Raw genomic sequence first — 27,510 nt, forward strand, 5'->3', positions numbered from 1 at the left:
AATGCAGCATAATCACCCATCTCAAGGCCAACCTGGATTCATCTGCAGCCTTAACTCCCCTTTGCCATGTAACTTTTTTTTTTTTTTTTTTTTTTGGAGACGGAGTCTAGCTCTGTCGCCCAGGCTGGAGTGCAGTGGCACGATCTCTTGCCATGTAACTTAACATGCAGTTCCAGGGGCGCAGATGTCCTCAGGAGGCCAACGTTCTGCCTGCCATGCTACACAGACAGACAGACTGAGTGCTCTGGCCACAATAAATTTAAAATTAAAATAATAAACAAGGAAAAGTTAAGCCCCACAGATATGGAAAAATTTTAATGCATTTATAAATGAAATAAATACAGGTAAAAATAAAGAATAACAGGAAAAGTAAATCAACAATAATAAGAAAACAATATAGCAAAGCTTATGAGATGTAGCTAAAGTAGATCTTCAAGGGAAGTTTATAGTCTTAAATGCATATATTAGAAAAGAAGAAATTTCTAAATTAACTAATCAAGCATCCAATAAATTATATGAAGAATGGCAAAGTACGCCGGGTGCAGTGGCTCACTCCTGTAATCCCAGCACTTTGGAAGGCCAAGGTGGGTGGATCACTTGAGGTCAAGAGTTCGAAACCAGCCTGACCAACATGGCGAAACCCCATCGGTACTAACAATACAAAAATTATCCAGGTGTGGTGGTGCACACCTGCAATCCCAGCTACTCAGGAGGCTGAGGCAGGAGAATCACTTGACCTCAGAGGAGGAGGGTGCAGTGAGCCAAGATCACACCACTGCACTCCAGCCTGGGCGACAGAGAGAGACTGCCAAAAAAAAAAAAAAAAGACAACAGTGAAACACCTACACACAAACAAATCAAATTCTACCAGGCTTTCAAGGAACAGAGTATCCCTATTATATATAATCTGTATATTAAAAACATTAAAAATGGCACTTAAAAAACAAGTGGTCAAAGCAAGGAAAATAGAATGGTGTCACAGAAACCAAGGAAAGTAACAATTATCACGTAGTTAGCAAGCTGCCAGATCCCACATCTCTGTTAAATTTTGCTTCCTGGATGAGGCACTCTCGACCCCTTAAATCCCCCTATTAGGGGTATAGACACCTACATTGCACCCCAACTCTCTCCTTCAGAGCAATAATGACCATTACTAACAAATTTTAATTTTGTTTTGTTTGGGGGGTTTTGTGAGATGAGGTCTTGCTCTGTCACCCAGGCTTGAGTGCAGTGGCATGATCATGGCTCAATACAGCCTCGACCACCTGGGCTCAAGTGATCCTCCCATCTCAGCCTCCCGAGTAGCTGGGACCGCAGGCTCGTGCCACCACACCCAGTTAATTTATTTTTATTATGTGTAGAGGCAGGGTGTCACTCTGTTGCCCAGGCTGGTCTTAAACTCCTGGGCTCAAGCAATCCTTCTGCCTTGGCTTCCCAATGTGACTGGGATTACAGGTGTGAGCCACCTCACCTGGCCAATTTTACATTTGTCTTTGAGATCATATGATCAATGTCTGACTCTCACACTGGTGTATCAACTCCATCAGGGCAGAAACCACCTATGTGTCTGTTTTTCATCTTTGTGCCCCATTACTTAGCTTGTTCCTAACACAAAATGGATGTGCGGAAAACGCTCGTCAAATGAATGAGGAGGTCTAAAGGGCCTTGAGCCCTCTGACATTTCCATTTTATCATTGTGGACAGAGCCGCTACGGCACAAAGCTGAGCTGGACCATCCAATATTGAGCCAGTGCCTTATGTGCTAGGAGACACTGGGAGCTGTGCTGGGCTTCTGAGGAGTGGGCAGAGGCTGGAAATACACAGAGTTGGTCAGTCCCCCATGTCACCCAGAGTGGGGAGGTGCAGAAATGAAAATTACGGAGTTACAAGGACCCAGAACCTCATTAATGAGCTTAACTCACTGTCCTGCGCAGGCCTCTCAAAGCCTTGTTGGGAAGGAGGCTTTAAGGTGGTGGGGGCAGCGGTGCCAGTGGTGGTCATCAAAGAAAGTGGGAACTGGGGAGGAAGGAATGGGGAGCAAGCGACAAAGAAGGCCAGACAAACTCAGAGCTTCAGGTGATGAGACTCAGGAGCCCTAAGTCAGGAACAGTGACTGCGGACATCTTTGTCCCACAACAGAACTTCCTCCTAAGCAAAGGTCTTGCAGAGACTGGTCCTGCTGAGCACTTTAACAGGTTATGAATTCATAAAAATTGGAGAAAAAAGAAAAGGTCTGCCACATGTAATAGCCTTCTGTTTAGAGCTGGTTTAGAGGAAACTTTAAGCAAGTCTTGTGTCCGACACTTTGGGCTTGAGGCAGGGTACAGGTAAGGCAACAGACAGGAGACACGGAGGCAAGAACAAGACTTCAGCTGAAAGAGAAATCAGAGCCAGAGGTGGCCACAAGAACACCCAACCTACTGGAACTTGTGCAGGTGGACAGCCTGCAGAGGACTTGCCCTGAGTGGGGAGCAAGGAGCAACTTATCTAGATTTCAAGGAGCAGGGTGCCCCTGGCAGACATCTAGGCTACAGTCACTGGGCCAGGTGGAGGGTTGGTGAGGCCCCCTCAAGAGTCATGAGAGGGCCAGGTGCAGTGGCTCACGCCTGAAATCCCAGCACTTTGGGAGGCCAAGGTGGGCGGATCACAAGGTCAGGAGATCGAGACCATCCTGGCTAACATGGTGAAACCCCGTCTCTACTAAAAATACGAAAACTTAACCGGGAATGGTGGTGGGCGCCTGTAGTCCCAGCTACTTGGGAGCCTGAGGCAGGAGAATGGCGTGAACCTGAGAGGCGGAGCTTGCAGCGAGCCGAGATTGCACCACTGCACTCCAGCCTGGATGACAGAGTGAGACTCTGTCTCAAAAAAACAAACAAAAAAGTCAGGAGAGCCCGGGCGCAGTGGCTCACGCTTGTAATCCCAGCACTTTGGGAAGCCAAGGAGGGCGGATCTCTTGAGGCCAGGAGTTTGAGACTAGCCTGGCCAACATGGGAAAACCCCGTCTCTACTAAAATACAAAAAATTAGCTGGGCATGCTGGCTGGTGCCTGCAATCCCAGCTACTCGGGAGGCTGATGTATAAGAATCGCTTGAACCTGGAAGGCAAAGGCTGTAGTGAGCCGAGATCATGCTACTGCACTCCAGCCCTGGGCAACAGTGGGAGGCCCTGTCTCAAAAAAAAAGAAAAGAAAAGAACCAAAAAAAAAAAGGTCATGAGAGTCCTCAGAGTTCACAAGAAGGGCTTCTGTGGGCCTGTTTCTGGAAAGGAAAGAAAAGCGGGGAACTGTTGAGAAAATACCATATATTTTTATGCCCGCCCCAGCCAGGCACGGGGGAGAGGTTGACCCCAAAAGAGAAAGTGGTTGTGTGAGATTTCAAGGAAGATGTCAGCGGGCTGCATCCCAGGGCCTGTAGACAAAAGGAAGGGCCCGGCCAGGTGCGGTGGCTCATGCCTGTAATCTCAGCACTTTGGGAGGCCAAGGCGGGCAGATCACCTGAGGCTAGGTGTTCCAGTCCAGCCTGGCCAACGTGACAAAACCCCATCTCTACTAAAAATACAAAAAATAAGCTGGGTGCCGTGGCTCTCCCCTGTAATCCCAGCACTTTGGGAGGCCGAGGTGAGCAGATTAACTTGAGGCAGCCTGACCAACATGGCGAAATCCCATCTCTACTAAAAATACAAAAATCAGCTGAGCGTGGTGGTGTGCACCTGTCGGCCCAGTTACTCGGGAGGCTGAGGCATGAGAATTGCTTGAGCCTGGGAGATGGAAGTTGCAGTGAGCTTAGATTGCATCATTGCACTCCAACCTGGAGTTGGAGTGACAGAGCGAGATGGGGAGAAAAAAAAAAGGAAAGTCTCGTCCAGGGAGCCAGCCTAGGTTGGGGAAGGTTCACCAGAAGTGGATGCAAAGAGTGCTGGAGATGAGCTCATTCTATTTGCCAGGAAAGAAAAAGGTCCAGCCACCTGGCTTTCCTCCTCTTGGCCGAGGCCCTCCAGGAGAGCCAGGCAGACCCTGCTCCTGCTCTGACCCCCTGGAGAAGTGGTATGTAGAAGAGAGGCGATGGACTTTGGTCCAGAGGACAGAGGCCTTAGGTGAGTGAGCAGTTCCCAGTCGAGTCAAGGTTGCTAGGCTCGGCGAACTCCAAGTCCCTGCTTGACAAGTTTCATCCTAAAGGTCCCCAGCTCCTCATCATTCTTCTGAGGGTCTCGTCCATCCTCCCAGGGCCTGCTGTCAGCTAGCCACCCCACTGCCCCATGCCTGCAGTGAAGACATTTACCACAACCTGGAAATGGTGGGTGACAGAAAAGTCCTCAGGACCACAGCACTCTCTGTGGTGGGAATTCAGGTGCCCTGCCTGATGGTGAAAAGGGTGTTTTTGCATAAACAGCTCTCTGAATCACACCCAGATGCGGCTTCCGACTTGAGTGGACCCCCATGAAGAGCTGCAGAGTGGGCTGGGAGAAGACAAGAGAATGGAGAAAATGAAGAGAAAGGAAACTACAGAGTGAGATAGAGAACAGATCTGACAGGTGTGACCACAGCAGTGTGACATTTATGAGCGGTGTGGAAACAACGGCAAAGCCCCTGAAGGAACAACTTCCTGGGGAAGTAAGCCGCTCCACCTCCCGGCTGCCGAGGAAAGAGTGGAGGAGGTTGCCGACCCATGTGTGCCCCCACGACTCCAAAAGGGAAAAGTCTAGCTGTTTCCGATAGCCCGAAATCAGTCTTGCTGGGAGAACTGGGAAAATACAAAAGAGATGACCCCCGTAGGAAGCTACCTTTAATCCCGAGTGCCCAAGGCTGGGAGAGAAGATGCCCCAGGTGATCCAGGACACCAGTGACTGACACAGCCAGAGGTGGGAAGGGGAGGATGAAGATGGCACAAAGGTGAGGAGTGAGCAAGGGCCTGAGAGGGAAGGCCATGTGGGCAGGAGGTGGCACCCACATCAGAGGCTGGCACGAGGATTAAAGGAGAGCATAGGTGATCTGCAACAGTGACAGGAGAGAGGCAGCTCTACGCCCCTTGCTTGCAGTTCTGAGCACTCTGTAGCCAACTCGTTTGGCCATCAAACCAGACCTCAATTGAGACAAGGCTATTTAAGCTTCCTCCCAGTTGATGTAAATATTCAATAGTTTGGCTGCAGAAATGTTGCGTTTGATTATGAGGCTACCCCAACTCCCCGAGGGTGTTTCGTGGTGCTAGTTTCTGCATAAACCTGAAAAATTCTGAATTCCAATACTTATCTGACCCCCAACGTTTCAGATAAGAGCTTGTGGACCTGTGCTCACTTCTGGCTCTCGTTCCTTCTTTCAGCTGTTGTCTGTGAAAGGAGAGATGCAGGTATGGGAGACAGGAGACACGCGAATTCATTTGTAAACTGTGGACAGGCGGGGTGTAGGGGGATAATGTGGGCATCTTTGTGCACAAGTGCATATGGATAGGAGGAGTGGGAGACTGTGTGTCCATCACCATTTTGTAAAAGAAGCAGGAGTCAGAGGACTACATGCTTCACGAGCAGGAGAGGCGGAAACCAAGGGAGGCTCGTGTGTTGGAGGAGGCATGTTTGAAGAGCAGCAGGTCTGACAGTTTGCTCTTTAATACTCTCCCCAGCACACGGAAGGGGAAGGGGGTGGAGGTTGCTGCTGTGAGAAAAAAAAAAAAAAACAGCCACAGTAGCGCTTCTGCCATCAAACGTTGGCTTGTCACCTAAAGCAGCCACTGCCCAGGGGGTGCAAAGAAGAGACAGCAGCGCCCAGCTTGGAGGTGCTAACTGCAGAGGCCAGCGTCAGCAACTGGGCACAGAAAGGTGCTCCCTGGGCAGGAACCATGGCACGGCCACATCCCTGGTGGCTGTGCTTTCTGGGGACCCTGGTGGGGCTCTCAGCTACTCCAGCCCCCAAGAGCTGCCCAGAGAGGCACTACTGGGCTCAGGGAAAACTGTGCTGCCAGATGTGTGAGCCAGGTAAGAGGGGGCCTTGGCAAGGGCCAGGTGAGTGGTGAAAGAGAGAGGACTGGGGTTAATACAGTAAATAGGCACAGGGTGAGACTGAGCTCAAGCAAGGCGGGAAATCCTGCAGCTGTGGGGAGGTACCACCTTCAAGAGGGCAGAGAACCAGCCCTTCTCAAGCCTTGATTCCTTCCCCTCTCCTCCCAGGAACATTCCTTGTGAAGGACTGTGACCAGCACAGAAAGGCTGCTCAGTGTGATCCTTGCGTACCAGGGGTCTCCTACTCTCCAGACCACCACACCCGGCCTCACTGTGAGAGCTGTCGGCACTGTAACTCTGGTGAGGTGGGCAAGGGTATAGGTGGGGACACTGGACAAGCATTTGGGGGAGCAAGGCTGGTGATGGGTTTGAGAGTGCAAGCAGGATGAGGGGTTCAAAGCTTCAGCCTTCTTCAAGGCTCACAGCAAGTGGAGTCAATGCTGGGAAATGGGGCACCCTAGGTGGGGCATGAATTAATGTGGGCAGAAATCTAGTATTTCAGGGAAAGGGATAAATAGAATTTGAGGGATTGGTGAGAATGGGTCTACAGATAGGATAAAGACAATAAAATGAGAGAAGTGGCTCTATGACCCCAGATTTCAGGCAAGTAACGCCTAACCAATAAACTGGCTGTGTTCCCAGAGTGCACATGTGTAGGTTGGCCATGGGGAATTTGGAATACATCTTTCTAAGGAAACAACAAAATAACCCAATAGGTAACAACTTTTTTTGCACAAAAGCCAATTTGAGAAAATGAGTATGTATGTGGCCTGTGTTTTTTATAGTTAAAAAAAAAAGATTTTTTAAACTAAGAAGTATAATATCTGCAGTTGTGCTTATGAATGCTGTTATTATTTCTCCACCTTTGCTACAATTTCAGAAACTACAGCCTACAGTATACACTAGAATAGCAGGCTTTAAAGTGGCCCCTTTGAACAAATGTTCTCTAGCAAGACACTTTTTAGAACTAGGTAACGGTAACTATTAAACTACCTACTTGCAAAATGTGTTTGGTGTCAAAACTGGGTCTGTTGGTACTTTGTTTTGTTTTGCTTGGTTTTGTTTTGTTTAGAGACAAGGTCTAGCTCTGTCACCCAGGCTGGAGTGCAGTGGTGCAATCATAGCTCCCCACAGCCTTGAACTCCTGGGCTCAAGCAATCTTCTTGTCTCAGCCTCTCAAAGTGCCAGGATTACAGGTGTGAGCTACAGAGACTGGTCCCGTAAAAACAAAACAAAAACCAAGGCTGGATGTGGTGGCTCGTGCCTATAATCCCAGCACCTGGGAGGCCAAGACAGAAGGATATTTGTATTTTTTTGTAGAGACTTGAGCCCAGGAGTTTGAGACCAGCTGGGCAACACAGCAAGACCTTGTCTCTAAAAAAATTGGCTGCTTGTGGTAGTGCCCCTATAGTCCCAGTTGCTTGGGAGGCCGAGGTGGGAAGATCACTTGAGCCCAGGAGGTCCAGGCTGATCAGCCACTGTACTCCAGCCTGGGTAACAGAGCAAAACCCTTTGTCACACACATACAAAAAAAGCCGGTGCAACGGCTCACACTTGTAATCCCAGCACTTTAGGAGGCCAAGGCAGGCGATCCCTTGAGCCCAGGAGTTCAAGAACAGCCTGGGCAACATGGCAAAACCCTGTCTCTACTAAAAATACAAAAAGTTAGCCGAGCGTGGTGGCGCGAACCTGTAGTCCCAGCTACTCAGAAGGCTGAAGTGAGATCATGTGAGCCCAGGAAGTGGAGGCTGCAGTGAGCCGTGACTGTACCACTGCACTCCAGCTTGGGCGACAGAGTGAGCAGAGTGAGACCCTGTTTCCAAAAAAAAAAAAAAAGAAAATAAAAGCTTTTCCATTGCAAATCAACCAAAGAGGAACTTCTTTAATACACAAGACATATTCTTCAGTCTACTTGACTTAAAAATGTAATTGTAGTAGATGCTTTTCTCTTGGCAGCGGCCCCTGCAGGGTTGGAATTTTTCCAGTCAAAACCTCCCTACTCACTCTGCAGACCCTTCCTGAAGGTCTTTGCCCCATACTGAGCCCATCTTCAGTCCCTTCACTTGTTCCGGACGAGCCCAATCCATGACCCTTCTCTGGGAGCTCAGCCAATAGATCCCAAAGTACCGCAGTGGCACCTGGCTGCAGCAGGACCCCAGGGGACTGCAGCTGGGGGTGAGAAGATGGACAGGCTGAATGAGTTTGGCCCTCTCTGGGCCTTAGTGCTGGCATCTGTGAGATAAGGACATGCCTGAAGTCAGCCTGGAATTTTGAGCCCAGGTTATACCTGCTAAATAGAACTCCCAGGTCTCCAGATATTCCCCACTGAAACAACAGCACCCCATTGTTTTTAACCCTCCCAGCCCCTTCTTTAACCCTTCCATTTCCCTTTTAGTGGAGACTCTTGTCATCACTCCTCCCTACCACCAGTGCTCTGTCCCAGGCTTCCTCATTCTTCCCTTGCAGGTTCTTATCCAACATGGCTCATAATTCCTAGGAAGCCACAAGGAAACCAAATTCTAGTAGCAACTCAGAGTCAGCATTCATTAGGAGGTCACAGGGCCATAAGGATGCCAAGAAGGAATTTGTCCCTCTCCTAGTCCTGACAAAAGGCATAAGTAGAAGGAAATTGTTAGGTTCGGTTATGACCTTTGACATCCTCCCTTTGAAATCCTCCCTTTCTGCACCCCCCTTCCACCTGTCAGGGCTCCTAGGACTCCCCGAGTCCCCACAGCGTCTGCCCTAAGGCCCACCAGCCTTCCTTGCAGCCTGTCCCACATCTGGGTGTCACTGCCTTCCTCTGAATCACCTTCCTCTCAACCCAGTTGCCAGCAAGCCCAGCCCAGCCCAGCTAGTGCCCTACCACCCCCACTCCTGGGATAATTGATTAACAGCCAACCACCCAACATCAGACCCCTACACTTGAGCAAAATGTATATTTTAAAGGCAAATTCTCACGCCTATAATCCCAGCACTTTGGGAGGCCAAGGCGGGTGGATAACAAGGTGAGGAGATTGAGACCATCCTAGCTAACACAGTGAAACCCCGTCTCTACTAAAAATACAAAAAATTAGCCAGGTGTGGTGGCTCGTACCTGTAATCCCAGCTACTAGGGAGGCTGAGGCAGGAAAATCACTTGAACTCAGGAGGCGGAGGTTGCAATGAGCCAAGATCGTGCCACTGCACTCCAGCCCGGGCGACAAAGCAAGACTCCGTCAAAAAAAAAAAAAAAAATGCTTAGCAACTGTAATCAAGTAACTATCTATTATTTATTTATTTTACTGTATTCACAGGTTGTGCAGCCATCAACACTATCTAATTCTATAACATTTTCATCACCCCAAAGAAATCTGTACCCCCTAGCAATTACTCCCCATTTTTCCCTCCAACTACCCCCATCCCCATCCCCAGTCCCTGGAAATCCCTAACATACTTTGTTTATCGTTGGTGGTGTTTGAGACAGGATCTCACTCTGTCACCCAGGCTGGAGTGCAGTATCATGATCTCAGCTCACTGCAACCTCCGCCTCCTGGGCTCAAGCAATCCTCCCACCTCAGCCTCCCCAGTAGCTGGGCCTACAGGTGTGTGCCACCACACCCAGCTAATGTTTCTATTTTTTGTAGAGATGGGGTTTCACCATGTTGGCCAGGCTGGTCTCAAACTCCTGAGCTCAAGCAATCCACCCACCTCGACCTCCCAAAGTGCTGGGATTACAGGCGTGAGCCACTGCACCTGGCTATTTTCTCTTTCGTATTTTTTTCTTTTCTTTCTTTCTTTCTTTCTTTCTTTTTTTTTTTTTTTTTTTTTTTTTTTGAGACGGAGTTTCATTCTGTTGCCCAGGCTGGAGTGCAGTGGTGCAATCTCTGCTCATTGCAACTTCCACCTCCCGGGTTCAAGCAATTCCCTGCCTCACCCAGCTATTTTCTATTCCTTGATCTGGTGCTGGTTATGCCTGTGAGCCAAATTTGTACAAATTCTTAAGCTTTACAATCATGCATGCCTCTCTGTATGTATATTATACTTCAATTAAAAGTTATTAAAGTATTGGGGCTGAGCACAGTGGCTTACGCCTGTAATCCCAGCACTTTGGGAGGCTGAGGCTGGTGCATCACCTGAGGTCAGGAGTTTAAGACCAGCCTGGCCAATACAGTGAAACCCTGTTGCTACTAAAAATACAAAAAATTAGCTGGGTGTGGTGACAGGTGTCTGTAACCCCAGCTACTTGGAACGCTGAGGCAGCAGAATCGCTTGAACCCGGGAGGTGCAGGTTGCAGTGAGCCGAGGTCACGCCACTGCACTCCAGCCTGGGCAACAAGAGCGAGACTCCACCTCAAAAAAATAAAAAAATAAAAAATAAAAAAAAGTGTCAGGGAGTACAAGAGAAAGTTATATAAGCTCTTTCTACTTTTCATGGTTCCTATGTCTGAACCCACGAATCTTCCTTCTGAAAGGTTCAACTTTCTTCTTTAATAACAATAATAATGGCAAAGGCACTGGGGGACAGTGAGCCAAGGGCAGGCCTTTGCAGGGGTGGGAATGGAAAGGGAAGCAGGTCCCTAGAGGTGGGCCTGGGATGGGGGCTGAGGAATGAAGCAAGTGGACCTTGAAGGTCTCCACAGGTCTGAGTGTCCTATGCTCTCTGGTCCTCCTCTCCCAGGTCTTCTCATTCGCAACTGCACCATCACTGCCAACGCTGTGTGTGCCTGTCGCAATGGCTGGCAGTGCAGGGACAAGGAGTGTACTGAGTGTGATCCTCCTCCAAACCCTTCGCTGACCACTTGGCCGTCTCAGGCCCTGGGCCCACACCCTCAGCCCACCCACTTACCTTATGTCAGTGGTAAGTTCCAGGCAACTCTCTGTGCCATCACATGGGGTAGGGGTGACACCCCAACCAGCACTCCCCACTCCTACCCCTAGATAAGGCCAGCCTGTTTCTGCCTTCTCGTCCCATCCAGCGCCTCTCAGGCCTTTAGATGTGCCCTATGGGGTTCCCTGCTGCTACTCATTCTGTCTCTGTTTTTCCAGAGATGCTGGAGGCCAGAACAGCAGGGCACATGCAGACTCTGGCTGACTTCAGGCAGCTGCCTGCCCGGACTCTCTCTACCCACTGGCCACGTGAGTTTTCTCCGTAATCCCCACTGCTAGAGAGAATGCACACAGGAGGGGCCAGGAGGGAAGCCAGACAGAAAGCTCCTTGGAGTAGGGATAAGAGGAGGGGAAAAAGCAGAGTCCACCATTTAGCAGAGGAGTCGGCTAACGGTGGGGGGTGGAAGAGAAGAAGGTGGGGGAAAGGGGACAGGCAAGGTGACAGGAGGGCTGGGCTGGGGGAGCCAAGGGCTAGACCCTCCCCTAACCCCGGTGTGTCCCCTCCTATTACAGCCCAAAGATCCCTGTGCAGCTCAGATTTTATTCGCATCCTTGTGATCTTCTCCGGAATGTTTCTTGTTTTCACCCTGGCCGGAGCCCTGTTCCTCCATCAACAAAGGAAATATAGATCAAGTAAGAGACAGAATACAGGTCTCCAGTCCTGCCCTTGCACCACACCCCAACAGCTCAGCCCCACTGCCCATGCCTGGAATCTCACTGAAACCCACCAGTTCCACTTCACCAGCCTTGGTCCTAGCCCTTCTCTCCCCTTAGCTGGCGTGCTCCTGACACCCCTCCCCCAAGCACACCTGCCTCTGCCCATCTCCCCCTGCCCCCACTGCTGGCCAAGACTCATCGGATCTCCTTCTGCAGACAAAGGAGAAACTCCCATGGAGCCTGCAGAGCCTTGTCCTTACAGCTGCCCCAGGGAGGAGGAAGGCAGCACCATCCCCATCCAAGAGGATTACCGAAAACCGGAGCCTGCTTCCTCCCCGTGAGCCAGCACCTGCGGGAGCTGCACTACAGCCCTGGCCTCCACCCCACCCCGCCGGCCATCCAAGGGAGAATGAGACCTGGCAGCCACCACTGCAGTCCCATCCTGTTGTCAGGGCCCTTTCCTGTGTACACGTGACAGAGTGCCTTTTCGAGACTGGCAGAGACGAGGACAAACACCGATGAGGTGGAGAGTGGGAAGCAGGAGCCCAGCCAGCTGCGCCTGCGCTGCAGGAGGGCGGGGCTCTGGTTGTAAAACACACTTCGTGCTGCGAAAGACCCATATGCTACAAGACGGACAAAATAAAGTGCCAGATGACCACCCTGCAGCTCGCCAGCTTCCTCTTTGAAATTCCAGTCCCCAAACCCAGGCTCCTGGCCGCCTCCTGGCCGCGATCTGGCAGAGGAGGTTTCTCAGCCGGTTACGTTGGGGCCTGCTCGAGGGTGGGGCTGAGAAAGGTCCCCAGGCTACTGCGGATCCTGTGTCTGATTTCAGTCCCCTTTTCCCAGTTATATCTCCACTTCCTTGGGACAGGAGGGGAGCAAAAGAGTGCAGAAGTCAGGTCTTGAAATCACCTGGGGATTTCTGGGTAAGGTGGGTGGAGAGAAAGGGGAACAGTGAGCAGGGCTCTGGCAGCTGCCGCAGACGGCTTCACACAGAGACGCGGGCTGCCACCTTGCTGTAAGTGAAAGTGAAAGAAAAATCGACAGCAGCGGGAACAGAAGAAATCCAAAGGCTGCTGGCTGACCAGGGGTGCTTGGAGAGCCCCCTTCTCCCGCCAGGCCTCGCAAGCAGCGTAGGACTGCGGAGAAGGGTGGTGGGCAAGGAGCCTCCATGGGCACAGAGGAGGGCTGGTGCCTGCTGCTCTGCCTGGCTCTATCTGGAGCAGCAGAAACCAGTGAGTCTGGGAGTTGGGGAGAGCTGGCTGGGAGAAGAGCTACTGAAGCCCCAGGGTGCCACCCTCCCCGAGATTCCAGAAGAGAAAAGGGGCCGGGGTTGACCACATCGCCTTCTAAGCCCAACAGGGGAAAGGCTTAGTGGCTGGCAAAGGAAGGAACCAATAGTGTGTGTGGAGGGAGGGTGGGGACTCCACAGGGAAAACGCTCAAGAGGGGCCGCCTCTGTGGCTGTGTCAGCAGCCGCTGTCCTACGGAGAAGGCACTGGCGTGGGAGCTGACACTTCAAAAGAGGAGAGGACTCCCCAGGCGAGGAAATCGCTTGGAAGGCGACCTTGAAGGCGGAGGAGGGGAAGGCTACCCGATATGGGAGAAAGCAAGGCAGGCTCAGTGCCCCAGCAACAGCAACCGCCCAGCCTCCTCTCTCTGCGGTGGCACTTGCTTTTTTTTTCTGAGAATTCCTTTGACTGAAAAGATAGTCTTTCGTTCAACAGTTGGAAATGCAAGTATAAACTCCTCTGAGCAAGGCAAATCCAGGACTTTAACCCACACCAAGAAGTATTTGCCTGGACTAGCAGGTGCTCTCCAGAAAGCTGGTTTGGGGGACGACAGGAGAATAGAGGGACACAGAGACAGCTAGGATCTTGGAGGGCAACTTTTACCCTTTGATGACTCCACAGTTTGGGGGTAGGGGTAGGAAGCAAGTGTGGAGTAGCTTTCTGGGGAAGGGGGTGCTCACCCCAGCCTTTGTCTGCAGAGCCCCACACAGCAGAAACGCAGTGGCGGGCAGTGGACGTGGTCCTAGACTGCTTCCTGGCGAAGGACGGTGGGCACCATGGAGCTCTCGCCAGCAGTGAGGACAGGGCAAGGGCCTCCCTCGTGCTAAAGCAGGTGCCAGTGCTGGACGATGGCTCCCTGGAGGACTTCACCGATTTCCAAGGGGGCACACTGGCCCAAGATGACCCAACTGATATCTTCGAGGCCTCAGGTAAAAGCCTACCACCTGTGTCCTTGGCCCTCCCGGGCTCCCTCCACCAGCACAGCCCAGGTCCCGATTACAGCCACACATACTGCCTCCCGTTGGCCCTGGTGTTCTCACTCCAATTTGCCCTCCGTGTGTGCCCCGCTTCTCCCCAGTGGACCTGGTCCAGATTCCCCAGGCGGAGGCCTTGCTCCATGCTGACTGCAGCGGGAAGGAGGTGACCTGTGAGATCTCCCACTACTTTCTCCAGACGAGAGAGACCACTGTGGAGACAGCAGCTTGCTTCATGGCCAACGTGCAGGTCTCTGGAGGAGGACCTAGCATATCCATGGTGATGAAGACTCCCATAGATGCCAAGAATGATGCTTTCTGGCATCCAATGCTGAACTTGCCCCTGAGCCCCCAGGGCACTGTGCGAACTGCAGGTAAGAAAATGAAAAGCAAGGCCAGGCGTGGTGGCTTACGCCTATAATCCCAGAACTTTGGGATACTGAGGCTGGTGGATCACCTAAGGTCAGGAGTTCAAGACCAGCCTGGCCAACATGGTGAAGCCTTGTCTCTACTAATACCAAAATTAGCTGGGCATGGTGGCGGGTGCCTGTAATCCCAGCTACTAGGGAGGCTGAGGCAGGAGAATTGCTTGAACCCAGAATGCCAAAGTTGCAGTGAGCCGAGATCATGCCACATCACTTCAGCCTGGGCAACAAGAGCAAAACTCCATCTCAAAAAAAAAAAAGAAAAGAAAGAAAATGAAAAGCAAGTCACATAAAGTTTTGCTTTTCTAAAGTGGTAAGATATGGGGGACAGAAGGAAAAGGAAGGGAACAAATCCACCTCCATCCACATTGGTCACCTCAGGGCATCCCTAGGCCTTGGTCCTTTCTTCCTAAAAACCCCTGAGTCAGGATGGGCGCGGTGGCTCACGCCTGTAATCCTAGCACTTTGGGAGGCCAAGGCAGGTGGATCACCTGAGGTCAGGAGTTCAAGACCAGCCTGGCCAACATGGTGAAACCCCCTCTCTACTAAAATATAAAAATTAGCCAGGCATGATGGCAGGTGCCTGTAATCCCAGCTACTTAGGAGACTGAAATGGGAGAATCACTTGAACCTGGGAGACAGTGGTTGCAGTGAGCCGAGATCGTGCCACTACATTCCAGCCTGGGCAGCTAAGAGAGACTCTATCTCAAAAAAAAAAAAAACAAAAAAAAAAAACCCTGAGTCCACAAGAGAATGCTTCGAAGCCCCTACCCGAAGATCCAAGCACACAGACAACCTGTGTGTTATTTCCAAAATGGAGATCATTCTCATCTCACTGGGCTGCCATGAGAAAATAAGACACATGATGCTATTCTGCTCATGGGTGCTGTCCACTGTAGTCTTATTGAGCCAAAACCCGGTTTTCTCCCAGTGAAAGGCTAGCCTGGTCTGGTGCTTTAGGGGTAAAGCTCAGGGATGCATCGTTTGTTCATTATCTCATTAGTAAACCCAGTACTTGCCCTCTCCAGCTCCGCACATCCTCGAGGGCACAACAAATTGACAACACGATGACGGGGTTCCCCAGAGCCCATTAATTCAAGACTCTGTGCCCCGCTTCTTTGTGTCTCCAAGAAGAGACAACCAAGTCCAGAGAACATTAGGGGGCAACCCTCCTATCCTTGGAAAACCCTAGAACACTCTAGCCGCTCTGTGGTCCAACCTAAATCTAATCTGCCACATTAGAAAAAAAAGGGCCTCGCAGCTGTCCAGTGTCTACCATACTTCTGGCATGGGTAGATATTCTCTCTTTTTATTCCAAACCTACAAAAAAAGGTGAAATAATAATATAATGAACACCTACATACCCTACACTTAGATCCACCAATTGTCACCAATTTGCCACATTCTCTCTCCCCCCGACTCCCCATGTGTGTATATGTGTATGTGTGTACTTTCCTCTGAACTGAGAGTAAGTCGCAGAAGGCAACACTTGAACCCCAAATGCTCCCATCCATAGCATGTATTAGTTTACAGCAAAGGACAAGGACATAATCCTTCATAGTTACAAAACCATCATGTCAGAAACAAACCAAAGTGGGGGAGTAGTCTACCCATGGTGCAGGCAGTAAGGGAGTGCAGAGTGTAAAATATTTCAGAACAATAATAAAATCGGCTAAAAGTCAGATGGCTTTTTTTTTTTTTGAGGCGGAGTCTCGCTCTGTCTCCCGGACTGGAGTGCAGTGGCCGGATCTCAGCTCACTGCAAGCTCCGCCTCCCGGGTTTACGCCATTCTCCTGCCTTAGCCTCCCGAGTAGCTGGGACTACAGGCGCCCGCCACCTCGCCCGGCTAGTTTTTGTATTTTTAGTAGAGACGGGGTTTCACCGTGTTAGCCAGGATGGTCTCGATCTCCTGACCTCGTGATCCCCCCGTCTCGGCCTCCCAAAGTGCTGGGATTACAGGCTTGAGCCACCGCGCCCGGCCGAGTCAGATGGCTTTATAGTTTCACCATCTCCTGACATTGGCAGTTCTGAATATTATCAGTGATAAAATACTCCTCCCTGCCAGGGCAGACTGTCCCTATCTCCCCACACCACTGCCTAGTATGCCATGGATCTTCATCCTTTTAGATATTTTTTAATTGATACAATAGTAGTCTCAACTATAAAGTTCAGGGCATGGTGATGCACACCTGTAGTCCAGCTACTCAGGAGGCTGAGGCAGGACGATTGCTTGAGCCCAGGAGTTTTGAGTCCTGCCTGGGCAACATAGCAAGACCCCGTCTCTCTCTCTCTCCCTCTCTCTTTTTTTTTTTAACAGAGTCTCATTCTGTCTCCCAGGCTGGAGTGCAGTGGTGCGATCTCGGCTCACTGCAACCTCCGCATCCCAGGTTCAAGCGATTCTTGTGCCTCAGTCTCCCAAGTAGCTAGGATTACAGACGCACGCCACTACACCGGCTAATTTTTGTCTTTTTAGTAGAGATGGGGTTTCGCCATATTGGCCAGGCTGGTCTTGAACTCCTAATCTCAGGTGATCCACCCACCTCGGCCTTCCAAAGTGTCGGGATTACAGGCGTGAGCCACTGTGCCCAGCCTGAGACCCTTCTCTTAAAAAAATAATTAAATGTCTCCAAATTCAAATTTCTCCACTTGTCCCAATATTTTTTTTACTGCTTTCTTTTTCTAAGTACACAATTCAAACAAGAATCATGCAGTGCATTTAGTTGTGCTGTTCCCTATTTTAATCTAGAAATCTTTCACAGAATTGACATTTTTGAAGGGTCCAGGCTAGTGGTCTTGTAGAGTATCCCACCATTTAGATTTGTCTGATTGTTTTCCTCATGACTGGATTTAGGTTAAGCATGTTTGGCACAGATACTACTACCACATGCTTTTTTCTTTTTAATCGAGATGGAGTTTCGCTCTTATTGCCCAGGCAGGAGTGCAATGGCTCGATCTTGGCTCACTGCAACCTCCACCTCCTGGGTTCAAGTGATTCTCCTGCCTGAGCAACCCAAGTAGCTGGGATTACAGGCATGTGCCACCACACCCAGCTAATTTTTGTATTATTAGTAGATACGGTGTTTCTCTGTGTTGGTAAGGCTGTTCTCGAACTCCCGACCTCAGGTGATCCACCCGCCTCAGCTTCCTAATACCTCATACTTTTTTTTTTTTTTTTTTCATTTTTTTGAGATGGAGTTTCACTCTTGTCGCCCAGGCTGGAGTGCAATGGTGCAATCTTGGCTCACTGCAACCTCCACCTCCCAGATTCAAGCAATTCTCCTGCCTCAGCCTCTCGAGTAGCTGGAATTACAGGCACCTGCCATCATGCCTGGCTAATTTTTGTATTTTTAGTAGAGACAGGGTTTTACCATGTTGGCCAGGCTGGTCTCAAACTCCTGACCTCAGGTGATCCACCCACCTTGGCCTCCCAAAGTGCTGGGATTACAGGCGTGAGCCACTGCGCCCAGCCACCACGTGCTTTTTAAACTCTTGTTCCTAGTCTTCACAGCATCCTTGCTTAAGTAGGTGAGCTTGGTAACACCAAGTGACTTGTCAAAGGTCACAGAGCCAGTAAGTGGAACACCAGGGTTTCAGAGCTTTTTCTGCTACTCTACTAGTACTTACCTGAAGATTGATGGTAACTCTTAATTTTGCATGTGTATTTTTCCTGGTGAGAGATCCATAGCTTTCACTAAATTATCCTAGGGTAAGTGATCCCAAAATGGTGATGGCCATCATGCGTACCATGCTGCCTTTCCAGAGCCCCATTTCTTTGTGGTTCCGTGTGATGGAAAATAAGCTCATCTGGCCTGTCAGGTGAGGAAGAAGAGGCAGGTGTATGCCCACAACATGCCCACAGCTTGGAGATCAGGTGACCTCAAGGAGGAAGTAGCCCACAAATCACCCCACTTTTCCTCTTCACAGTGGAGTTCCAGGTGACGACACGGACCCAGTCCCTGAGCTTCCTGCTGGGGTCCTCAGCCTCCTTGGACTGTGGCTTCTCCATGGCACCAGGCTTGGACCTCATCAGTGTGGAGTGGCGGCTGCAGCACAAGGGCAGGGGTCAGCTGGTGTACAGCTGGACCACAGGGCAGGGGCAGGCTGTGCGGAAGGGTGCTACCCTGGAGCCTGAGCAGCTGAGCATGGCCAGGGATGCCTCCCTCACGCTGCCCAGCCTCACTATACAGGACGAGGGGACCTACATTTGTCAGATCACCACCTCTCTGTACCGAACTCAGCAGATCATCCAGCTCAACATCCAAGGTGAGGCCAGGACATGGTTATCCCAGGGAAGGGGATATAACATGTCCACTGGGAGCGTTTTCAGACTGGGACCCAAATGCAAGAGTGCTTTCCTGAGAAGCAGGCTTCAGTCCCACCACTTACATTCTATCTTCACTGTGGAGGCACAGATGGCATCAGATAAGGAGTCCCGCTGGACTCCAGGATAATTCCACCAAGAGATTTCCAGTCCAGGATCCTGCTGCCCTGGTGTGGCCGGCTGTCTCCATCACCCCAGTCCTTTTGGACCACATCCTGAACGGCAGCAGCAGCAAACCAAGGCAGGGCAGTGGAAGCGGTTCTGACCATTATCACTGCTATCCTTTAAAATCTCTGGCATAGAGGCTGGGCGCGGTGGCTCACGCCTATAATCCCAGCACTTTGGGAGGCCGAGGCAGGCAGATCACGAGGTCAGGAGTTTGACACCAGCCTGGTCAATATGGTGAAACTCCATCTCTACTAAAAATACAAAAAATAGCCAGGCGTGGTGGTGTGCGCCTGTAGTCCCAGCTACTCAGGAGGCTGAGGCAGAAGAATTGCTTGAACCCAGGTGGCAGAGGTTGCAGTGAGCTGAGATGCCACTGCACTCCAGCCTGGGTGACAGAGCAAGACACCATCTTAAAAATATATATATATATCTGGCTTAGAATGACAGTAAGAAGCCAGCCAACCTTTAGTTGGCTTTACAACTATCACTTTTCTGGAAAATGTAACCCCCCCGCCCCCACTTACGGCCTGCATCCAGGTGGGCCCCGCACACACCCTCGCCTTGGTACACCACCAAGCGACACTTTAGCCTCCACAGTCTACTCTCATCTTGGCAGGAAGAAAAGGCTTCAGGCTCCTCCGCTGTCCCCAGTTAGATCCATGTGTAATCTTATTCCTCATTCTTTCTCCAGCTTCCCCCAAAGTACGACTGAGCTTGGCAAACAAAGCTCTGCTGCCCACCCTCATCTGCGACATTGCTGGCTATTATCCTCTGGATGTGGCAGTGACGTGGACCCGACAGGAGCTGGGCGGATCCCCAGTCCAAGTCTCTGGTGCCTCCTTTTCCAGCCTCAGGCAAAGCGTGGCAGGCACCTACAGCATCTCCTCCTCTCTCATCGCAGAACCTGGCTCTGCAGGTGCCACTTACACCTGCCAGGTCACCCACATCTCTCTGGAGGAGCCCCTTGGGGCCAGCACCCAGGTTGTCCCACCAGGTACTGGGAGTGTCCTCCTTTTCCCCACCTCCACACTAGGGCTCATGGCTCTCCTGCCCCAGCTCATCCATGGCCTTGTTCTGCTGCCCATCCACTTTGTTTACAGCCCTGGCTTCATGCTCCTGCCCCAGCTCCTGGTTGTCATTCCCAAGGTGGCAGCTGCCACAGCTTCTACCACACATCCCCTGAGGCTTCATTATACTCCAGCCTCCAGGGTGCCAGGCAATGTGCTTAAGGCTGGAGATCACAGATGAGTAACTCCTGATCATGCCCTCCAGGAGATTAGTCCAGTAACAGAGACAAGACTAAGGAGACAGAGAAGATGACATTTGGGCCAAGTTAACTAGCTTAGAGGGAAGGGAAACTCAAGATAGAAACAACAGCATATATGAAAGCCAAATCATACAACAGCCTAAAGAGACTTTGGAGAATTGCAAGTAACTCAGCACAGCTAGAGCCTAGGGTATATGGGAAAAAGGGAAAGTGGCTCTGAAGATTTGGAGGTAATTCTATTTATTGAGCATTTACATGAATCAAGCACTGTAGAAAGCACTTAAATGTATGATTTTATGGATTATGACTCCCATTTTACAGGTGAGTAAACTGGCACTTCCTGATGCCAATGAATTTGCCCAAGGTCACCTATCAATCAATGGTAAAGAGAGAATGTGAAAAACAGGCAACTGGATTCCCCTTATGGGCTTAATTCAACCCTGTAGATCTCACTGGGCCTTCAAGATGGAAATTCCTGAGAGCCATAGCATGCTGTTGAAAGGTTTTATTATTTATTTATTTATTTATTTATTTATTTAATTTTATTTATTTGATACAGAATGTGGCTCTGTTCCCCAGGCTGGAGTGCAGTGGTACGATCTCAGCTCACTGCAACCTCCACATCCTGGGTTCAAGCCATCCTCCTGCCTCAGCCTCCCGAGTAGCTGGGATTACAGGCACGCACCACCAAGCCTGGCTAATTTTGTGTTTTTAGTAGAGATTGGGTTTCACCATGATGGCCAGGCTGATCTCGATCTCCTGACCTCAAATGATCTGTCCGCCTCGGCTTCCCAAAGTGCTGGGATTACAGGCAGGAGCCACCGCACCCTGCCTGTTGAAAGGTTTTAAACAGGAAAGGGACAGGAAAGAACCTGCAACTCAAAATGGAAACATCCAGGAGCACTGGGCATTTGGTCACTCATTAGACTGTGAACTTCCCCAAAACTGAGGTTTCACCTCAGCTCACATCATTCCCCAACTATTTACAAAATCCCAGTTAACGGGTTGTTTTTATTTTGTTTTGCTTTGTTTTATTTTGTTTTGAGATAGGGTTTCACTCTGTCGCCCAGGCTGGAGTGCAGTGGCATGATCTCAACTCACTGCAATCTCTGCCTCCCAGGCTCGTGATCCTCCCACCTCAGCCTCCTGAGTAGCTGGGACCACAGGTGCACACCAACACGCCCAGCTAATTTTTTGTATTTTTGGTAGAGACACTGTTTCACCATGTTGCCAAGGCTGGTCTTGAACTCCTGAGCTCAAGCCATCCACCCATCTCAGCCTCCCAAATTTCCGGGATTACAGGCATGAGCCACTGTGTCCAGGCAAGTTAACTCTTAACAAATAAACCAACCTAAATCTCACTTGCAAAGCAATTTTTAAAAACTTGTCCTTAGGTGAGAAGAGGTAGAGAATTCTGTGTGGAGTAACCCACGAGTATCCAGCAACCTTATGAATAAGTACAAATGCTGCTGGGTGCCTTGTTCCAGGCTCCTCAACCAGGGACTCACACACACACTCCTTAGCTCCTCCTCCCTGGGGTGGACACTGCAGGTGAGGGCTCAGCTCATGATTCCTGCACACGATAATCCCCGCCCATGTTGCTCTCACCTACAGAGCAGAGAACAGCCTTGGGAGTCATTGTTGCCAGCAGCCTCTTCCTTCTTGCACTGTTGTTCCTGGGGCTTCAGAGACGCCAAGGTAAGAGCCTGGTTGCCCTTGGCTCTGGACCTGGCCCACCTCACCCACTCTAACCACCTCCCCACCCAGACCAGGGTGGAAGTCCAGATGCCCCAAGCTCCAGCCACCCACCCATCACAGCCTCCTGCTTTTGAGTTTGCCCTAAATGAAAATGAAACCAGTCGTGTTCCGTCTTGTTTTCTCCTAGCTACCTCACTTAGGTCTGTCAAGACTCTAAGGCACTCTGAGTAGCCACTCTCCTGCCTCAAAGTAGAAAGAAAGAGCAGTCATGTGCTCCCAGAAGGACTCTAAGTCAAGTCGCAGAGCTAGAAAGACACGAAAGTGGTACCAGCTCACGGGTCACTGGGCCTGGCTCTGCACAGGCCTCTGCCTTCCTTCACTGTGCACCCTGGGCTCATGCACCAAGGCGGAGAACAGGAAGAAGTGAGGGGACAAGAAGAAGGCAGAATGTCCAGATGGAGGTTAAGACCAAAGAGCCAGGTTGGTGGTGTGGCGGTAGGAAAACAAAGCTGGAAGAAATGGAGAAGGAACAAGTGAGGGACAATGAGGCACGGGCTGGGGCTGGGCTACCCCTCCCAAACTCGGGTCTGTCAAAATAAAAGCCCCTTGTGTCTGCTGTCACCAAGCGTTTCCACTTTCCTGTCTTCCTCCACACTGCTCCCAACTGAGCCCTGCCCCCAAGCCTAGCGGCTCCAACTTGCAAAATGTTTAAGGTAGGAAACAAAGGCCCTCAGAGGCACCCCCAGGGCTCCATCTCAGTTGCATCTCAGCTGCAATTAGGGTTCTGCTCCTTCGGATAACTGCTGGGAGTTTCAGGATACGTGCAAATGCCTCACTCCCTCAGCTGCAAGGGAGAGATTTCTCCTTTTATTCATGTCTAAAATGTGCCTGGTCAATACGGTGGAACTCAGCATACCAAAACCGTATGTGAGGATGATGGGGAAAAGGGGGTAAGGAGGTGTTCACTGACAGCCTTATCTGGGCACATCCTCTGGGACAGGACAAGCAGGCCAAGGACCTAGGAAGGAGCACAGGAGGCAGATGGAAGAGGCCTGAGGGAACCTGTGCTTGTTTGCTAGTGCGAGATGCCCACGCAACTTCCTGTCCTCACTTCCTCTCACCAGCACCTACAAGAGTTGGGCTGCTTCAGGCTGAACGCTGGGAGACCACTTCCTGTGCTGACGCACAGACCTCCTGTCTCCAGGAAGACCGTGCAGCACATGTAAGCCAGCCCAGCTGACCTAAAGTGACATGAGACTACTACACCCTTCCCCCCAAGCCCCCCAACTACTCCAACCCAAACAACAACCAAGCCAGTTTAGTGGTAGGAATTTGTATTTTTTGCCTTTGTTCAGAATACATGAAATTGGTAAATATGCCACATGCCTTTGGTGGAAGTACAACTGTTGTTATTACTCTATACAAGTATGAGATCAGGGTTAGGAAAAAAAGACAAAGAGGTGATGACAGACACACAGTGGAAACCCCACATCGTCTCATGGCAAACCGAAGACGGGGATGTGGGAAGCTCAGCTTCATTTGACTGCAAAGTCCCAGGGTTTAGTTGCACATCTGCTCATGCACATGAGTGGTGGGAGGGAAGGGGGATAGCAGACACACACAGAAGACGGTACAGGGTGGGTGAGAAAGAAAGTAGAAGGGCTAATACCCACGAAGAACAAAGCCAACTACACCTGGTGAGCCTCAGAGGGACAGAAACCCAGGAATGAGTTCTGTAATAGGGCTGGGAGAGCCAAGAGGACCGATTTGCTGTAGGCTTGGGACACATCGAGGACAGTGGTGGTTCTTCTCCAGCGGTGACCCCCTGCATTAGGCAAGGAGGAGCCCAGAGGAGAGTGGAGACCTTCGAGGGGGGCCGTTGGGAGGGTACTGACTGCTTTCTTCCAGCTCTTCAGTCCCGCCCTGGGGCAGGACGAAGGGAATATGGGAAACAAGGGTGAAGGGAAAGGAAGGATGGTTTTGTGCAATGAAATGCTGCTGCATGGAGAGTGGGCATCCAGACCCTGCCCAGCATGGCCTCACCCTCTTCCTGTTCGTGGACCGAGGGAGGAAGGAATAAAGGGCCATGAGTATTCCCCGCTCTGTTCCCAGCCTGTCCTCCTCCCCTTGCACCTGAGTTTATCCCACATTAATAGCCCATCCTGAAGCTCAGCAATTGCCCTGAAGATAGGCTGAGCAGATCCCATCCTCAGGTTCCACTGTCTATACACACAAACCATGCAAAGAGGAGGAAGAGAAAGGAGGCAAAGTAGAATTCAGACAGGTAAGGGTGGTTTGAAGGGGAATATACTGCAGGAAGAACAGAGAGGCGGTTCTCAAGGAGAAGGCGCCGTGACAGCACAGCAATACACAAGCACACCTGTCACAGGCTGGCACGCCTCGCCGCAAGGTGGGGCTGGTGGGTCTACACGACTTCTCTGCATCCTGAGGATCGGCAGGGCCTCAGTAAGGACCTCTTGCCTCATCCCTGTCTTTGGCAAGTGCACGGGTGGTGTGGAGGAAGAGATTCCATGGGTATCCAAAGATCTCACACTTCTAACACCCTCACACCTCTTCATCAACAGGAAGAGAGGAAGGGGACCCTCTTTAACGAGGGCAAGGAGTGGCTTCCTCTGAGCTTGTTACTTTCAAATTAAGCACTTGACTCACTGTTTCTCTATAACTAATAGGCAATCTCTCTCTTTATGCCAACAATTAACTGGGAGCTAGGTGAAATTATTTGGCTAGATAAAACTACTGGCTAGATGAATTTATTTGGTGCCCTCATACAGAATGCTGTAGAAAATGTAAAGAGAAAGCTCCTTCCAGTTAGAAGCACATGGGACTGCTTCTAGGATGGAAACAAGTCCTGCTATTTTCACAATCCGTAAGTGTTCTCCAGGCCTCTGGAGAACAAAGTAAAGTTGTAAGATCCCCAAAGACATAGAAAATCCTGGACGAACAGATTAGAAATAACTACAAAAAACAAGTTTTACTCTCGAAAAGCGTGCTGCACTGCAACCAAGTTGAACTTTGGTCCACCCCCAGGACCCTCTGCAGGCCTGGCCCAGGAGGGAAAGCTCCACATGACCAGGCAGCACTGAGTGAGCTGCCATCTTCCCAGTCCCTCTCTAGCTCATGGGCACCGATACTCCTCTCCTCCCAAGTCTGGGCAGCTTCACGGGTACTTCGCCTCAGCCACTCCCCTCCCTGCCCCTACCCGTGGCCTCCAACTCTTTGGGGCTTTGGGGGGGAACTTGAGAGTACAGAAGAAGCGCGCGGGGAGGAGGCGCCAGCTGTTGCTCTTCAGGTAGTGACTTAGATTGAGCCACGAGCAGCATTTCTAGTGTTGAGGGACAGAGTGCAAATGAACACAACGCAAAAGGAGGAATGGGTGATGGAGAAGCCTGGGCTGGAATGGAGGACGGTGGGTGGGGACGTGTGTTGAGAGAGCAAACAGAGGGGAGAGGACACGAGTGTGGATGGCAATGGAGAACAGGGAAGGGGTGGCACATTCTCAAGTAAAAAAGTAGACTGGACACAGGAATCAGGAAGTCCCAGACGGAAAAGAGAAAGAGACAGGAGAAAACAAGAGGGCAAATTACACCAAGTTACCAGACATTCAGGTCTTTCCATTATTAAGTGCCCCATCCCCACGGTCTCCCTCCAACCCAAGCCAGTGACACACAGCATAGCCCTAATTCCTCAGAACAGGAGGCGCCATCTCCCTGCAATGCCTTGCAGGGGGAAGCCTCGTCCATCAGAGAAATCCCTTGTCTCTGCCCTTCCCCGCTCCCGAACCAAGTGACGATCCCATAGCAGCGGTCTCCATACCTCAGTCAGAGCAGCCCCACTCCCCAGGCAGGCAGGCAGGCAGGCAGGGAGAAGACTCCAGGACCTTCCCACCTCTTCAACCCACCAGCAACCTCAGCGATACTTACTTACAATAACTACCACGATGATGGTACAGATGGCTCCCAGCATGATCATCATCTGAGGAAACATGGACAAAAAATGAGCCCTTGGGTTTCAGGAATGAGGAAAAGAGCCACATCCCTAATGGGAAACAGAATTCCCTCCACCCTCGGGACAGCGGAAAAACACTCATCACCCAGGAGACCTGCAGGCTTCTGAGAGAGGCCCTACCCTTCTGCTTCCCAGGGGATCATAACCCCAGCACGTCTGTAGCTTTTCAGATTCATCACAGGACCTGCACTGAGCTCCTCTTTGCTTAGTTCCTGGTGTCTTGGGGCTTTAGAAGGCATTCCAATAGAGATACAGACTCTGGATGTTTAACCAATTGGTTCAGTTTTCACTGTGAAGTGTTCAGCTCATTCCCAAAAGTTGCAGTTATTTAAAAATATATATTTCGGCCGAGCGCGGTGGCTCAAGCCTGTAATCTCAGCACTTTGGGAGGCCCAGACGGGCGGATCACAAAGTCAGGAGATCGAGTCCATCCTGGCTAACACTGTGAAACCGCGTCTCTACTAAAAAATACAAAAAACTAGCTGGGCGAGGTGGCGGGCGCCTGTAGTCCCAGCTACTCGGGAGGCTGAGGCGGGAGAATGGCGTAAACCCGGGAGGCGGAGCTTGCAGTGAGCTGAGATCCGGCCACTGCACTCCAGCCCGGGCGACAGAGAGAGACTCCGTCTCAAAAAATATATATATATATATATATATATTTCAACCAGAGAAAGTTAATTTAAAAGAAAAAGAAGTATGTGTGTGTATATATATATATTATGTGTGTGTGTATATAATATATATGTGTGTGTATATATATATGTGTGTGTATATAGTGTGTATATATATATTTTGTGTGTGTATATATAGTGTGTATATATATTGTGTGTGTGTATATATATAAAATGTGTGTATATATGTGTGTGTATATATATATATTGTGTGTGTATATATAATGTGTATATATATATTTATATATTATGAAGTGTGTGTATATATGTGTGTGTATATATATTGTGTGTGTATATATGTGTATATATATAATGTGTATGTATATACAGTGTGTGTATATATATTTTGTGTATATATTATGTGTGTATATATGTGTGTGTGTATATGTGTGTGTATATATAGTGTGTGTATATATGTGTGTGTATATATATATTGTGTGTGTATATATATTTTGTGTGTGTATATACATTGTGTGTGTATATATATTATGTGTGTGTATATATATTGTGTGTATATATATAATATTATGAAGTGTGTGTATATATATTATGTGTGTATATATGTGTGTGTATATATATATTGTGTGTGTATATATATATTGTGTGTGTGTATATATATTATGTGTGAGTATATATATAATGTGTATGTGTGTATATATATAAAATGTGTGGCCGGGCGCGGTGGCTCAAGCCTGTAATCCCAGCACTTTGGGAGGCCGAGACGGGCGGATCACGAGGTCAGGAGATCGAGACCATCCTGGCTAACACGACGAAACCCCGTCTCTACTAAAAAAATACAAAAAAATAAACTAGCCGGGCGAGGTGGCGGGCGCCTGTAGTCCCAGCTACTCGGGAGGCTGAGGCAGGAGAATGGCGTAAACCCGGGAGGCGGAGCTTGCAGTGAGCTGAGATCCGGCCACTGCACTCCAGCCCGGGCGACAGAGCGAGACTTCGTCTCAAAAAAAAAAAAAAAAAAAAATGTGTGTGTGTATATACATATACCTGAGCCATTGTGCTGATGCTGGGTGTGTCTGAGGATGAGACAGGTGAAAAGTTTCGCAGGCCTCTCCTGCGGGGAAAAGCTCCTTAACTAACCATTCCAGACTCCTCAGGGTATCATTTTTTCCCCAACGGCGGTTCTGAATCCTCTAGCCTACC

The 27,510-nt window shown here is 50.1% G+C and overlaps 3 protein-coding genes and 1 long non-coding RNA gene across 7 annotated transcripts in view; 2 read left to right on the plus strand and 2 right to left on the minus strand.

The window, feature by feature from the left end:
• LOC105518704 overlaps nt 1-8,343 on the minus strand; it is a 16,823-nt gene extending 8,480 nt beyond the window's left edge. The window contains exons 1-2 of the long non-coding RNA XR_001002872.1: nt 7,681-8,343; nt 4,287-4,458 (exon numbers count right to left, since the gene is read on the minus strand). This is a non-coding gene — a long non-coding RNA (uncharacterized LOC105518704). The remainder of the gene's footprint in view (nt 1-4,286; nt 4,459-7,680) is intronic.
• CD27 (CD27 molecule) lies at nt 5,577-12,179 on the plus strand. Of its 2 annotated transcripts, XM_011951783.1 has the most exons (6): nt 5,577-5,967; nt 6,160-6,291; nt 10,649-10,828; nt 11,017-11,106; nt 11,371-11,490; nt 11,731-12,179. In XM_011951783.1, the coding sequence occupies exons 1-6, from the start codon at nt 5,832-5,834 to the stop codon at nt 11,853-11,855; spliced, it is 783 nt and encodes a 260-aa protein (XP_011807173.1). In that variant the 5' UTR covers nt 5,577-5,831; the 3' UTR covers nt 11,856-12,179. The 2 variants fall into 2 exon arrangements, with proteins under 2 accessions (XP_011807173.1, XP_011807165.1); XM_011951775.1 differs by having other exon boundaries at nt 11,371-12,179.
• Nucleotides 12,141-23,058, plus strand: TAPBPL (TAP binding protein-like). Its single transcript, XM_011951768.1, has 7 exons — nt 12,141-12,749; nt 13,504-13,734; nt 13,884-14,153; nt 18,129-18,467; nt 19,385-19,687; nt 21,575-21,658; nt 22,783-23,058. Exons 1-7 carry the CDS (start codon nt 12,686-12,688, stop codon nt 22,896-22,898), a joined length of 1,407 nt encoding a protein of 468 aa, XP_011807158.1. The 5' UTR covers nt 12,141-12,685; the 3' UTR covers nt 22,899-23,058.
• The window catches only part of VAMP1 (vesicle-associated membrane protein 1 (synaptobrevin 1)), a 10,261-nt gene continuing 5,731 nt past the window's right edge, over nt 22,981-27,510 (minus strand). The window contains exons 4-5 of one of the 3 annotated variants that reach the window (XM_011951753.1): nt 25,600-25,651; nt 22,981-23,581 (exon numbers count right to left, since the gene is read on the minus strand). In XM_011951753.1, coding sequence (XP_011807143.1) covers nt 23,571-23,581; nt 25,600-25,651 — 63 coding nt within the window. In that variant the 3' untranslated portion in view covers nt 22,981-23,570. Of the gene's footprint in view, nt 23,709-24,795; nt 25,193-25,599; nt 25,652-27,510 lie in introns of those variants that run through there. The other 2 variants (XM_011951761.1, XM_011951748.1) reach the window with 2 other exon arrangements.

Source organism: Colobus angolensis, unplaced genomic scaffold (genome assembly GCF_000951035.1).
Source record: "Colobus angolensis palliatus isolate OR3802 unplaced genomic scaffold, Cang.pa_1.0 Scaffold11, whole genome shotgun sequence".
In the NCBI taxonomy this organism is placed as follows: domain Eukaryota; kingdom Metazoa; phylum Chordata; class Mammalia; order Primates; family Cercopithecidae; genus Colobus; species Colobus angolensis.

What these genes read in the sequence shown, in the direction of transcription:
- CD27 (XM_011951775.1), top strand. Translation starts at nt 5,832, where the DNA reads ATGGCACGGCCACATCCCTGGTGGCTGTGCTTTCTGGGGACCCTGGTG. An exon ending in CTGTCGGCACTGTAACTCTG is followed by an intron (nt 6,292 to 10,648) that starts GTGAGGTGGGCA and finishes CTCCTCTCCCAG; the next exon opens with GTCTTCTCATTCGCAACTGC. An exon ending in TCTCTCTACCCACTGGCCAC is followed by an intron (nt 11,107 to 11,370) that starts GTGAGTTTTCTC and finishes CTCCTATTACAG; the next exon opens with CCCAAAGATCCCTGTGCAGC.
- TAPBPL (XM_011951768.1), top strand. Translation starts at nt 12,686, where the DNA reads ATGGGCACAGAGGAGGGCTGGTGCCTGCTGCTCTGCCTGGCTCTATCT. An exon ending in GGGCACTGTGCGAACTGCAG is followed by an intron (nt 14,154 to 18,128) that starts GTAAGAAAATGA and finishes TCCTCTTCACAG; the next exon opens with TGGAGTTCCAGGTGACGACA. An exon ending in CACCCAGGTTGTCCCACCAG is followed by an intron (nt 19,688 to 21,574) that starts GTACTGGGAGTG and finishes TCTCACCTACAG; the next exon opens with AGCAGAGAACAGCCTTGGGA.